We start from the raw sequence: 14,798 nt of genomic DNA on the forward strand, positions 1-14,798 counted from the left end.
GATTACAGGCGTGAGCCTCTGCACCAGCCAAGATTTAAATCTTTAATCCACTTTGATTTTATGTTTGCATAAGATGAGAAATAGAGGCCTAGTTTCATTCTTCTGCATATGGATATCCAGTTTTCCCAGCACCACTTATTGGCGAGACTGTCATTTCCCCATTGTATGTTCTCGGCACCTTTGTTGAAAATGAGTTCACTGCAGATGTATGAATCGGTTTCTGGGTTTTCTATTCTGTTCCATTGGTCTATGTGTCTGTTTTTATGCCAGTGCCATGCTGTTCTGGTTACTATAGCTGTACGGTATAATTTGAAATAAGATAATGTGATTCCTCCAGTTTTGTTTGTTTTTTGCTCAGGGTAGCTTTGGATATTCTGAGTCTTTTGTAGTTGTATATACATTTTAGGATTCATTTTTAAATTTCTGTTTCTGTGAAGAATGTCATTGGTTTTTGCAGACTTGTGGAGGCACCACATTGGTGGTCTTGGATCAGACCTGGAGGAATTGTCTGGATTAGCAGGCAGAGACTGACTTCTTCCCTTACTTTCCCACAAATGAAGTCTCTCTCTCTTTGTGCTAGGCTGCCTGGAGTTGGGAGAGGAGCAATACAAGCACCCCTGTAGCCACCACCACTGGGACAGCACTGGGTCAGACCTGAAGCCGGCACAGCGCTGTGACTGCCCAAGACCCCCACTGTAACAACAACCCAGCTGCCACCTATTTCACTCAAGGCCCCAGGGCTCTCCAATTAGCAGGTACTGAAGCCAGCCAGGCTTCTGTCCTTCCCTTCAGTGCAGTAAGCTCCCCTGGTCCCTAGATGCATTCAAAGGTGCTGTCTGAGAGCCAGGGCTGCAGTCATAAACCTTATAAATCTACCTGGTGTTCTGTTCTACCATCGCTGAGCTGGCACTGAATCCACCCGGCAAATCCCTTCCCACTCTCCCCTCCCCTCTCCCCAGGCAGGGTAGTCTGTTCCCACCTACGACGTCATCACAGTCTCATGCGGATTACTGCCAGCTCACCACTGATGTTCACTTAATGCCTCAGGGCTCTCAGTCAGCTTGTGGTGAATGCTGTCTGGCCTGGAACTCACTCTTCAGGACAGTGGGCTCCCCTCTGGCCCAGGCCAAGTCCAGAGATGCCATCTAAGAGCCAAGGCCTGAATCAGGGACTCCAACAGTCCACTGGGTGCTCTTCTCCACTGTAGCTGAGCTGGTGTCTAAGCTCCAGAAAAATCCTCTTTACTCTGCCTTCGGCTTTTCTCAAGCAGAGGGAGTCTCTCCTCACAGACACCACAGCTGGGAATGTGCCGGGTCACACCTGATGCCAGCACATCTCTGAGTCTCACTCGAGGCCCATGGCATGTACTACCTGGTTACCACTGCTGATTATTCAAGGCCCAAGGGCTCTTTAGTCAGATAGTGAAGAATCCTGCCATTACTGAGTCCTTCCCTTCAAGGAAGCAGGTTCCCTTCTAGCCCAGAGTTTGTCTAGAGATGTTATCCCAAAGCTGAGACCTGAAAGGGGGGTCTCATGACTCTGACCAGTGCCCCTCCTACTGTAAGCTAGTATCCAAGATGCAAGACAAAGTCCTCTTTCCTCTCTCCTCTCCTCAAGCGGAAGAAAGAGGTCTCTGTCAGAGCTGCGAGCTGCACTGTCTAGGGTTGGAGGAGGGGTGGGCAAGCACTCCATAGCTGCCCTAGCTGCTGTCTCTCTAGGTCACATGCCCCCAAATACACTGGCTCCAAGCGCGGCACAGCACTAGGACTTGCCTAGGAGTTGCAGTCCTTGTGGCTTAGACAGCCTTTCAGGTTTATTAAGGACCCCGAGTACTTTATCCTGCAGTAGCCAGGCTTTCCACAACTCAAGTTCCAACCACTGGGATAAACAATTCCCTTCTGGCTAGCACTAGTGTAAATGTTTCCTCCGTGGGTGGGCACTAGTGTAAATGTTCCCTCCGTGGGTGGGCACTAGTGTAAATGTTTCCTCCGTGGGTGGAGGCATCAGATGAGTGCAACCTTGTTTTGCTTTCTGCTACAACAAGGCAGCACTGAGTTCAGTGCAAAGTCCCACAGCTGCTGTGCTCTCCCTCCGCCAAGCACGGACTCTCTCCTCGCCACAGGTCCACTGCTGAGGCTATTCCTGTGGGGAGCACAGCTGGCAGAGATTTCTACTTAGCCATCAGGCTCCACTTCTGTGGCTGCATACATTCTGAATGACAGTCTTACCTACAGGCAAATGTAAAACAAACAAACAAACAAACAAACAAAACCTCGCGCCACTGCCTGTCACGATCTTGATCTTCATATGAGGTGTTCCTTCATATTTTCCTAAGCGTCACCCACAAAGCCATTCTCACTGTCCAGTGGGCACTCTGAGAGCCTTTGCTAAAAATGCCTCCCTGGCTCACCCTGCCTACCAGCTCCAAGGCCCTTCCCTTTACAGCAGTCATGAGGCCAGACTGGAAGAAAGACCCCATGAAGCTCATGTTTCTGTGTCCAGTTGGTGCCATCTGTGAGCAACCCCCTGACTCAGCAAGATTTATTGCACTCTCATAGGTAACTCAAGGACCCCAAAGTGCTGTTGTGGTTGTATGAGTGCCCTAGGAAGCTCTTGAGTGAGGTGAGCATTGGGTGATGTCCAGCAATGCAATGTTTCTCAGACTGCCTGAGGAGAGCTTCTAACTCATCAGCCCAATCCCTAAACACAGGCAACACTCCTGGGGGAGGGGATAGGGGCACAGGGATCTGTGGCTATTCTGTATGTCAAGGTTTCTATAAAACAGATCTTCAGATAAAGGCAGCGGAAACACCAGCAAGAGCAAATGCACAATGTATGACTCAGGGTGAAGCTACACATTTTTCACAGTCTAGAGGCCCTAGACCTGTCAGCGGCCAATTATTTCAAAGGCCAGACATGTGCACCTTAAAGAGAGACTGGAACTTGCAGACGGCCTCTAGAAAGCCATAAAGATATTTACTGTACTATTATGTTCTGGTAGTATACTTGGAAGATAACTGCCAAAAATCACCAGAAAAATACTTTTCAGTTTATGAGCAGATTATTACAAGAGCAATTTACCAAGACCTACCAATGAACAATGAAAACTATGAACTGTTATTCTAAAGCTAATAGAAAGATGTGGTTTTCATGTCCATTTCCATCATCTGCACAATGTAACCTTTAAAAATATTTCTTAAAGTGTTAAGTTTATGGGAGCAAAAAAAATATTGAAAAATTATCAGAAAGTTCACAAAAACCTTACAAACTCACATGTCATCAGATTAAATGTTCTCAGAGAGCCTGCAGTTTTTCACACTCCCTGCAACCTCATGGTCATCGCTCCACAGCAAGATAAATGGCTGACAAGACAATCCTCTTCTAGTTTGGTTGGACAAATGTCAATATCAGCATAACTTTCAAGTCTTTCTATGTAAATCTGCAAAATAGAGCACTGGCCTTTGATTTAGCTTAGTTTGAGTGCTGTAATAAGAACTCTTAGGAATGACAGGTTTCTTCTGGTTTTGACCAGAAAGTAAGTGCCTTTTATTCTTATGTTCTACAGAGACTTTGCTTGATCAGGCAGAGCAAGAGGCCATATCACAATCATAGGTCAGATACTTCTGCTACCTACTGTGCCCATAGAAATGTACAGCCCAATTTTAGTCACAAGAATGATGGTCATCTCAGCCAAGGGCATCATGAAAAGAGGCAGCGTTGTCACCTTCACACTCATAAAAGGCAGCACACACACAGGCCCAGTGTGGATTTAAAGTCATTCAGTAAATCGTCAAGTGCCTACCACATGTAATGTCTGACACCTAGCTGGTAGGCAGATGGGAACTTTACAAGTACGTCAAGCTTGAATATGTAAAACCCATGTGATAGTGAGCAAATGTTAATCTTTTCACAAAAACTTACCCTTCTATATAGGGCAGTAGCTTAAAAAACTGCGGTCAAGAGAGCCCCCCAGTGGCTGCTGTGCAGAGCAGCATGGCAGGCGCAGGTCTCTGAGGTTGTAAAACGTTCCCCATAGTCAGTTGCTGGCTTGATAAGGAACGCACGTGTATAAAGAATGGTCCTTCTTACAGCCCCTATTTTTCACATCTTCATGATCACATCATAAAAATTGTTCTGTCTTACATCGTCTGCAACTTAGACAATTCTGTTGGTTTTAAGGTGGAAACAGCTGCCAGTCTATGTATCCCTGGGATTCCTCTAACCCTGCTAAGCAGTTTGTGAGATAATCTCATGAATTACTTTACATCTATCAATCATCTGTCCTACAAAGAACTGGGCAAACCTTCTTGGAAGGCCAGAAGGTTTTGCAAAAGCTTTTGGAAAGGGTTATGGCTGAAGGCAGCCTGATCCTCTTACCTTGAGTTAATAGTAAAAAGCAAATAACAAGGGAATGTAGAGGAGTTTATCTAAGTAGCTTGTTTTCTCATTGTTGTCCTAAGACTGACCTTTGATCATTCGCATGCAGGACTGCTCTCTCTGGGGAGGGCGGGAGAAAGGGAGCAGAATCTCTGTAAAATGTGATGTTCAATAACCATTTGTTTTTGAAAACATTTTTGAGGTTGGTAGCTTAGATCTGGCAATGTTCTCCCATCTAATAACCATCAGACAAGAAATAAACTTGCTTAGAGTAAACTTTTTTCCTTTTGTTTTGATTTAAAGAGTTCAAGTAGCTCATGGATATACTCTTCTGCAGAGCACCCTCTGAGGTAACAACACCTCGCAGCTCACCTTTAATCTTTACTCAGCTGTTCACTTTGCCCAGAGAGTGGGAGAAAATCTTCACAATCTATATATCTGACAAAGGACTAATATTCAGAATCTACTACGAACTCAAACAAATCAATCTCATCAAAGAAAAAAAACAAACAATCCCATCAAAAAGTGGGCTAAGGACATGAATAGACAATTCTCAAAAAAGATATACAAATGGCCAACAAACATATGAAAAAATGCTCAACATCACTAATGATAAGAGAAATCCAAATCAAAACCACCTTACTCCTGCAAGAATGGCCATAATCAAAAAATCAAAAAATAGTTGATGCTGGCATGGCTGCAGTGAACAGGGAAAACTTCTACACTGCCAGTGGGAATGTAAACTAGTACAACCACAATGGAAAACAGTGTGGAGATTCTTTAAAGAACTAAAAGTGGAACTACCATTGGATCCAGCAATCCCACTACTGGGTATCTACCCAGAGGAAAAGAAGTCATTATATGAAAAAGATACTTGCACATGCATGGTTATAGCAGCACAATTTGCGATTGCAAAAACGTGGAACCAACCCAAATACCCATCAATCAACAAGTGGATAAAGAAACTGTGGTATATATCTGATGGTATACTACTTAGCCATAAAAAGGAATGAATTAATGGCATTTGCAGCGACCTGAATGAGATTGGAGACGATTATTCTAAGTGAAGTAACTCAGGAGTGGAAAAACCAAACGTCGTAGTTCTCACTCATAAGTGGGAGCTAAGCTATGAGAATGCAAAGGCATAAGAATAACACAATGGGCTTTGGGGACTTGGGGGGGAATGGCGGAGGGCAGGGGGGCAAGGGATAAAAGACTACAAATGGGGTGCAGTGTATACTGCTCAGGTGATGGGTGCACCAAAATCTCACAAATCACCACTAAAGAACTTACTCATGTAACCAAACACCATCTGTTCCCCAATAACCTATGGAAATAAAAAAAAATCAGCAAAAAGCAAGAAAATTCGTTATGCGCATGGAAACCTAAGATAATTAACATTAAATTTAAATATGTTGAATCAATAAGAGAATTCGGCAAGAAGCAATGTTAACTGATAAAAACCAAAAGCTTTTCTCTAACACCTGCAGCACCGGGCTCGACCCGCCTTAGAACCCTCAAGCCTGGGGGCGCCAGGACAGGGCTCACAGGTCAATGGGTCAGGTAGGCTGTAAAGAGACAAGATGGAGGTTCCAGGTTGAAAATGTATAAAATTGTAAAGTAAATTCAAAGTTATATCATTTCAATGCTAAACACTTCAGTAGTGATCCCTTTTTTTAAAAAAAAATCAATTTTTCTACAAAATTCTTAATTTTTTTCACAGTTCACAAAAGTAATGGTACTTTTTTTCAATATTTGCAATTCCCAATCCATATTCAGCTTCCCAATTGTCTCCGAAAGTCTTACGGAAAAAAAAAATGTTGGTTCAACTGGGAACCAATGGAGGGCTACTCTTTGTATTTGTCAGTAGCGTTCAAGTTTTAACCTTTAACTTCTCCCTGTTCTTAGAGAGCCTGAGCGGGAGACTTCATAAAAACTCCATCCCCGCCAATTCTGAATCGCCGAAACGTGAGGAGTCACTTCGAAAGCGGACGCAAGACTTATGGGAAATGTAGTCCTGAATGAGTCTGGTTCGCCGCGCAGCACTCCGGGATGGGGCTACTGGGCTCCTTCTGCGCCTGTGCAGCCAGAGCCCCGCCTCCTCATTTGGGTTCTCCAGGCTCCCGGGAAGCGGTTTGGGAAGCTCGGGGGTCGGCTCGGAAAGTAGAGGGGGCGCAGCTGGGGCGGGAGGACAGCGTTTGTGCCCGGAAGCGGGAGAGGAAGGGGGAAGTTTGTGGGATCCCCGCCCCCTGTGTCAGTGCATGCGACCGGGCGGGCCCTCGGCCTTCCCGGCCGGTGGAGAGGGACTTCGGCCGCTGGCTCCTGGGGCGGCTGAGGCTGAGCGCTGGTCCGGAGCAGGTGCCGGGTGCGGGCCGCGGTGTGCGGGACGGGAGCCTGGCGCGAGCGGCGGCGGCGGGGGGAAAGCGCATTTGTAACGCGGGCGACAACGTGCCCGAAATCCCCGGACGGTGGGTCTGCATCGAGACCCCGAGCTCTGGAGCTGGAAAAACCCGGGTAAGTTCCAGCTCTGTCAACTGGAAGCCGAGGCGAATGCAGGGACCTGGATGAGAGTCAGGTTTCTTTTCTCAAAGTGAGGGTATCAATAATGACTGCTTCATGGCGTTGGTTTAAAACTTTAAGTCACCACCTGTAAAGCAAACAGCCGACTGTAGGCTACTAAGCCATGAGCGGACTGCTGCTGTTATATTTAGAAGACACTTTGTTCCATTCGTTGGCTGCCATACCTCACAACCACATCTGCATTAAATATAACTGAGGCTCAGGTCACAAGCTAGCAGTGAGGGAGCTGGGGTTCAAAGGCAGGTGTGATTTATTTCCCGTTTCAGGCGCTAATATCACACCTGCCTAAAACCAGCATTGCAGCCTTCACAGCACTTAGCAGAATGGCATGTCCCCAAATACTCAGGGAGTGGTTGTAGATGGAATCTTACCATGTGTCAAATGTAGTCTGGATTTCTGGTGTGTCTTCAGATCTCTTGGGACAGGTTCCTGGCCCCTTCTGCATTGTCAGGGTGTCTCTCTTTTAAGTCTGATGTAAAGAATTCTAAGAGTCAGATTTTTGCCACTAACATGGTTTCTCAGGTCAGGTCGCAGGCTCCTTGAACAGAGCAGCCCTTGCGAGGTGGGAAGCAGGGGTCTCTGTGAACAGTTTTACCTGGAAGAGAACACCCCTCAGACCTAGACCTCCCGAGCTTCAGAGCAGAGGCAGAAGAGCCCACAGAGGAGCAGATCCTAGATGTGTATGGTCAGAAGCAGTTCTTGATCCTCCTTCCCAGAACGAGCCAGACTTGGTGAAGCCTCCAGAAGCCACCACACAATGGGTGACAGTGGGTGGTTTGGGCCAGCTTTGAGAAGAGCAAAATGGGCTAGGTGGTGGCCAGGGACAGGCTGCTCAGGAAAGGCCGCATCATTGCATAGGTCTGAGGGTAGGGGTAACCGGAGATTCTGTCCCCAGATCCCAAAGTAGCCCCCAGTCCCTTTGTTCTCCACTCTTTACAGATGCCAGACTGCTGTTAACATATGTGACACTGGAGACTTTGTCCCTACCTCATAGAATCCCAGCATGATGATACATGAAGGGTTTTCCGTGGCTATCTACTTCTGATTCTTTTGAAAGCTTTAAAGACATTGGGCATGAAAGGTTCAGTGAGTTTCCGGGGATCCCTCGTTTGTGGTAGAGCCAGGAGAAAAACAGTTCCGTTCATTCTTTCACAGGTGAGTCACCAAAAGCATCTTATCCAAAGGGCCTTTTGAGAAATACATCCCAGTTAAAACATCTAAAACTCTTTGCCTTAAAGTATCTCATCTCTTTTATAAGACTTTCTGTGGATTGTCTATACCAAGGGTAAATAATATTACTAAGAAAAATAGTTAAATGATGCACACTGAATATTTTTCTGCTAAGTTAATTTTGTGTTTTGGAGACAGAGTCTCATCCTGTTGTCCAGGCAGGAGTGCAGTGGCACAAACATGGCTCACTGCAGCCTCTACCTCCTGGGCTCAAGTGATCCTCCTGCCTCAGCCTCCCAAGTAGCAGGGACCACAGGCGCATGCCACCACACCTGGCTAATTTTTTAAGTTTTTATTTTCTGTAGAGACAAGGTCATGCCATGTTGCCCAGGTTGGTCTTGAACTCCTGAGCTCAAGCTGTCCTCCCTCTTTGGCCTCCCGAAGTGCTGGGGTTACAAGCGTGAACCACAGTACCTGCTAGGTTAATTTTAATGAAAGAATAGTGTCTTACCCAGTGGTGTACTTTAATTCAACTAATCCTGTATTGTCTTTATTTTTGTGTGTGTGTTGGAAGCACATGTGCATTGTTAAATCAATTGGGAAAAGTTTATGTTCACTCAATAAAAAACAGCAGTTTAAGCCCCATAATTATTTCACAGTTGTCGTAGACAGTGCCACCTCTACGTGGTGCTTCTCATGCCTTTTCAAGGCCTGAAGGGCCCTGTTACCTTAGGAAGGTTGCTCTCCAACTGGGTTGCTGAGATTTGGGGAGGCGAATCTAGGAGCTGTGAGGTAGGTGAGACCGTGTGACATCCTCTTTCTGTCCCCCCAGCTGAGGCTTTACAGTTCTCTATACTCTCCCAAGAGCCACAGAAAATGGACACATTTCAGGTAAGCTTTTTATTCATTCCCCACTTTGTATTGTAATGGATTTTATGAGGTTTAGATAGGCCCTTGCATTAAATGGAAAAGGAGAAATAGATCAAGTAAATCTTGAGGGAAAATATATACAGTTTTACCATGAACTCTGCTGTCAGCTTTGTCAGGGTTAGTAGGTTCCCTCCAATTACCAGTTTGCCAAGATGTCATGTTAGTCATGAATGCACATGAATTACATTAAATACTTTTTATGTATCAGAATAAATCTATAGCTGTGTCCTTGAATCTGTAAATATTGTGAATAATATAATGGATTTTCTAAAAGTAACTTGAATTCCTGTATAGACCCTAGTTGCTAATGAGTGTAGTAAGTTGCTTCTTACATGTTTTCCTAGCACTTTATGGTAATAATTTAGGATTTTTATTTCTGTGTTCACAAATTGGATTAAACTATACTTTCCTGTTTCCCTGTTCAGTTAGGGTATCATGGTTGTCTCATGAAAGGAAATGGGGCACTTTTTCTTGTTTCTTCTTTTCTAATAATTTAGAAAAATGAGAACATTGTGTTATATGTAGATTTTATGAAACTCACCTATGAATTTGGACCTTGCAAAGACTTTTTTTTTTTTTTTTTTGTGTGAAGATTTTGATTATTGAATAAATGTATTAGTCAGTTCATTAGTCAGCTTCTTATAAGCTTATACTGGAGTTGTACTTTTTCAATATAATTTTTGCCATTACATTTTCATAGAAAATTGTAATCATTTACTTTTTTTATTATTTTTTTAGATTTAGTAAATGTTTATTGTTGGTTAACCGTTATCAAACAAGATTTTTCTTTGTCAGCATGCATTAAGTTATAGATGTACAGAGAGACAAGGTATAAACCAAGAGAAAAATAAAATGAGATACTAAGATATTTTACTTTAAAAACAACCTTGCATACACAAATTATAAAAATTTATAATTTTCACACCGCTTTACCATCCTTGTGCTAATATACTTTAACACTGAAGATGCAACTTGCCTACTTACTTAGCACTTTACTTAGATATATTTATTAAGATGCAAAAGTTTTCATAATATTGTATGTTTACTAAAACTGGAAAGATTTTTCAATTTTAATACAAAACGTATTTGAAATTTTCGACTAAGATTCTGAGCATTTTACTTTTACATTTTATTTTATGTATTTTACTACCCAGGGTCTAAAAGAAGTCAAGACAGGCCTTAACTAAAATGAAAGAGCAAGACTAAAATAATCATCATAAATGCTGTCTTTTCTTTATACTTTAAAACATTTCTTTAAAATGTTTTATTTCAATAGCTTTTGGGGTACAAGTGGTTTCTTGTTACATGGATGAATTATATAGTGGTGAATTCTGAGATTTTAGTGCACCCGTGGTCTGACAAGTAGTGTACATTGTGCCTTATAGGTAGTTTTTTATGCCTAGCACCTTTCCCTAGCCTCCCACCCTCCCCTTCTTGGTCTCTAAAGTCCATTATGTCACTCTGTATGCCTTTGCATACTCATAACTTAGCTCCCACTTATAAGTGAGAACATACGGTTTGGTTTTCTACTCCTGTGATACTTAGAATAACAGCCTCCAGCTCCATCCAAGTTGCTGCAAAAGACATTATTTCATTCCTTTTTATGGCTGAGTAGTATTCCATGGTGTATAGGTACCACATTTTCTTTATCCACTCAGTTGATGGGCACTTAGGTTGGTTCCACATCTTTGCAATTGTGAATCGTGCTGCTACAAACGTGTGCTGGTTTCTTTTTCATTTATGATGACTTCTTTTCCTTTGGGTAGATACCCAGTAGTGGGATTGCTAGATCGAATGGTAGATCTACTTTTAGTTCCTTAAGGAATCTCCATACTTTTTCCATACAGGTTGTCCTAATTTACATTCCTACCAGCAGCGTATAAGCATTCCCTTTTCTTCACATCCATGCAAATATCCATTGTGTTTTGACTTTTTAATAAGGGCCATTCTTGCAGGAGTAAAGTGGTATCTCATGGTGGTTTCAATTTGCATTTCCCTGATGATTAGCAATGTTGAGCATTTTTTTCATGTGTTTATTGGACATTTGTATATCTTCTTTTGAGAAATGACAATTCATGTCCTTTGTCCACTTTTTTATGGGATTTTCTTTCTTGCTGGTTTATTTGAGTTCCTTGTAAATTCTGGATACTTTGTCAGATGTCTCGTTTGTAAATATTTTCTCCCATTCTGTGGGTTGGCTGTTTACTCTGGTAATTATTTCTTTTGCTGTGTAGAAGCTTTTTAATTTAGTTAGGTCCAGTTAATTTATTTTTGTTTTTGTAGCGTTTGCTTTTGGGGTATTAGTCATGAGTTCTTGGCCTAGGCTGATGTCTAGAAGAGTTTTTCAAATGTTGTCTTCTAGAATTTCTATGGTTTCAGGTCACAGATTTAAGTCTTTGATCCATCTTGAGTTGATATTTGTATAAAGTGAGAGATAGGGATCCAGTTTCATTATTCTGCATGTGGCTTGCCACTTTTACCAGCACCATTTATTAAATAGGACAGGAGTCCCCAATCCACAGGGCCACGTGGTCTGTTAGGAATGGAACGGCACAGCAGGAGGTAAGCCGCAGGCTAGTAAGCATTACCACCTGAGCTCTACCTCCTGTCAGATCAGCAGCATCAGATTCTCATAGGAGAGGGAACCCTATTGTGAACTGCACATGCAAGGGATCTAGATTGGGTGCTTCTTATGAGAATCTAACTAATGCCTGATGATCTGAAGTGGATCAGTTTAACCTTGAAACCATCCCCACCCCACCACCGCTGGTCCATGGAAAAATTGTCTTCCAGGAAACCAGTTCCTGGTGCCAAAAAGGTTGGGGATTGCTGAAATAGGATGTCCATTCCCCCGTTTGTGTTTTTGTATGCTTTGTCGAAGATCAGTTGTTGACTGTACATATTTGGCTTTATATTTCTGGGTTCTCTATTCTGTTCCATTGGTCTGTGTGCCTGCCTTTATACCAGTACCATACTGTTTTGGGAATTATAGCCTTGTAGTATAATTTGAAGTCTGGTATTGTGGTGCCTCCAGATTTGTTCTTTTTGCTCAGGATTGCTTTGACTATTTGGGCTCTTTTTTATTCCGTATGAATTTTAGGATTGTTTTTTCTAATTATGTAAAAGATGTTGGTATTTTGATGAGAATTGCATTGAACCTGTAGATTGCTTTGGGCAGAATGGTCATTTTCACAATATTGATTCTTCCAATCCATGAGCATGGGATGTGTTCCATTTGTTTGTGTCACCTGTGATTTCTTTCAGCAGTGTTACGTAGTTCTTGTAGAGATCTTTCACCTCCTTGGTTAAGTATATTATTAGGTTTTTTTTTGGTGGTGGTGTTTTGTTTTTGCAGCTGTTGTAAAAGAAATTGAGTTCTTGATTTGATTCTTAGCTTGGTTGTTGTTGGTATAGCATTGCTGCTGATTTGTTTACATTGATTTTGTACCCTGAGACTTTACTGAATTCATTTATCAAATCTAGGAGTCTTTTGGAGGAGTCTTGGATTTTCTAGGTATATGATCATATCATCTACAAACAGCAGTAGTTTGACTTTTTCTTTTCCAATTTGGATGCCCTTTATTTCTTTCTCTTGACTAATTGCTCTGGCTAGGACTTCCAGAACTATGTTGAACAGGAGTGGTGAAAGCGGGCATCCTTGTCTTGTTTCTGTTCTCAGGGGGAGTGCTTTCAACTTTCCCCATTCAATATGGTGTTGGCTGTGGGCTTGTCACATATGGCTTTTATTATTTTGAGGTAAGTCCCCTCTATGCCTAGTTTGTTGAGAGCTTTTATAAAGGTACACTAGATTTTGTCAAATGTTTTTTCTGCATCTACTGAGATGATTATATGATTTTTGTTTTTAGTTATGTTTACATGATGTATCACATTTATTTACTTGCATATGTTAAACCATCCCTGCATCCCTGAGGTGAAACCTACCTAATCATGATGTGATTTTTAATGTGCTATTGTATTCAGTTAGCTAGTGTTTTGTTGAGGATTTTTGCATCTATGTTCATCAGGGATATTGGTCTGTTGTTTCCTTTTTTGTTGTGTCCTTTCCTGGTTTTGGTATCAGGGTGATACTGGCTTCATAGAATGATTTAGGGAGGATTCCCTCTTTTGCAATCTTGTGGAATAGTTTCTGCAGGATTGGGACCAGTTCTTCTTTAAATATCTGGTAGAATTCAGCTGTGAATCCATCTGGTCCCAGGCTTTTTGTTGTTGTTGGCAATTTTCAAATTTTTAAATTACTGATTTAATCTCTCTACTTGTAGTCTATTCAGGGTTTCAGTTTCTTCCTGATTTAATCTAGGGGTGTTGTATGTTTGCAAGAATTTATCCATTTCCTCCAGGTTTTCTAGTTTGTGCACATGAAGGCGTTCATAGTAGTCTTGAAAGATCTTTTGTATTTCTGTGGTGTCGGTTGTAATGTTTCCAGTTTCATTTCTAATTGAACTTATTTGGATCTTCTTTCTTTTATTGGTCAATCTAGCTGAAGGTCTATCAGTTTTAGCTTTTCAGGAACCAGCTTTTTTGTTTCATTGATATTTTGGGGTTTTTTGTTTGAATTTCATTTAGTTCTACTTTGATCTTTATTTCTTTTGTCCTGCTAGCTTTGGGTTTAGTTCCTGTTTCTCTGGTGCCTTGAGGTATGGCAATAGGTTGTCAATTTGTGCTCTTTCAGGCTTTTTGATATAGGCATTTAACACTATAAACTTTTTTCTTAGCACTGCTTTGCTATATCCCAGAGGTTTTGATAATTTGTGTAATTATCATTCATTGAATTTGTAAATTTCTATCTTGATTTTATTGTTAACCCAGAAATCATTCAGGAGCAGATTATTTCATTTCCATGTATTTTTATAGTTTTAAAGGTTCCTTTTAGAGTTCATCCCTAGTTTTATTCTGCTGTGATCTGAGCAGATACTTGATATGATTTCGATTTTTAAAAATGTATTGAGACTTGTTTTGTGGCCTATCATATGATCTGTCTTTGAGAATGTCCCGTGTGCTGATGAGAAGAATGTATATTCTGCAGTTCTTGGAGAGCATTTTGTAAATATCTGTTAAGTTCGTTTGTTCTAGTGTGTTGTTTAAGTCGATTGTTTCTTTGTTGGCTTTCTGTCTTGATCTGTCTAGTACTGTCAGTGGTCTATTGAAGTTTCCCACTATTATTGTATTGCTGTCTATCTCATTTCTTAGGTTAGTAGTAATTGTTTTGTGAAACTGGGACCTCCAGTGTTAAGTGCATATAAATTTGGGATTGTAATATCTTCTTGTTGGATTGATCCTTTTATCATCATATGGTGACCTCCTTTGTCTTTTTTTTACTGATTTTCTTTGAAGTCCGTTTTGTCTGATATAAGAATAGCTACTCCTGCTTGCTTTTGGTTTCCATTTGCATGGAATATTTTTTTCCTTCCCTTTACCTTGAGTTTATATGAATCCTTCTATGTTTGGTGAGTCTGTTGAAGATAGCGGATATTTGGTTTGTGATTTTTTTAAAATCTGTTTTGCCATTCTGTATCTTTTAAGTGGAGCATTTAGGCCATTTACATTCAATGTTAATATTGAGATGTGAGATACTGTTCTCTTCATCACATTGCTACCTAGTTTGCTTTTTTCATTGAATTATTGGTTTATAGGTCCTGTGAGTTTTAAGCTTTCAAGAGGTTCTGTTTTGGTGCATATCAAACTTTTGTTTCAAGGTTTAGAACTCTTTTTAGCATTTCTCA

The 14,798-nt window shown here is 41.6% G+C and overlaps 1 protein-coding gene across 9 annotated transcripts in view; it reads left to right on the forward strand.

Annotated features, from left to right (window-relative positions):
- Positions 1 to 405: 405 nt before the first annotated feature.
- Positions 406 to 14,798, forward strand: part of ZNF782 (zinc finger protein 782) — a 43,589-nt gene continuing 29,196 nt past the window's right edge. For 2 of the 9 annotated variants that reach the window (XR_010148919.1, XM_054658306.2), the window contains exons 1-3: positions 6,448 to 6,891; positions 7,897 to 8,112; positions 8,960 to 9,018. Coding sequence is in view for 7 of the 9 variants with exons in the window: in XM_054658306.2 (XP_054514281.1) it covers positions 9,004 to 9,018 (15 nt within the window). In the remaining 2 variants the exon portion in view is untranslated. Of the gene's footprint in view, positions 756 to 5,853; positions 8,113 to 8,959; positions 9,019 to 14,798 lie in introns of those variants that run through there. The other 7 variants (XR_010148918.1, XM_016961254.4, XM_063788491.1 and 4 more) reach the window with 6 other exon arrangements.

This window comes from Pan troglodytes, chromosome 11, assembly GCF_028858775.2.
Source record: "Pan troglodytes isolate AG18354 chromosome 11, NHGRI_mPanTro3-v2.0_pri, whole genome shotgun sequence".
In the NCBI taxonomy this organism is placed as follows: Eukaryota; Metazoa; Chordata; class Mammalia; order Primates; family Hominidae; genus Pan; species Pan troglodytes.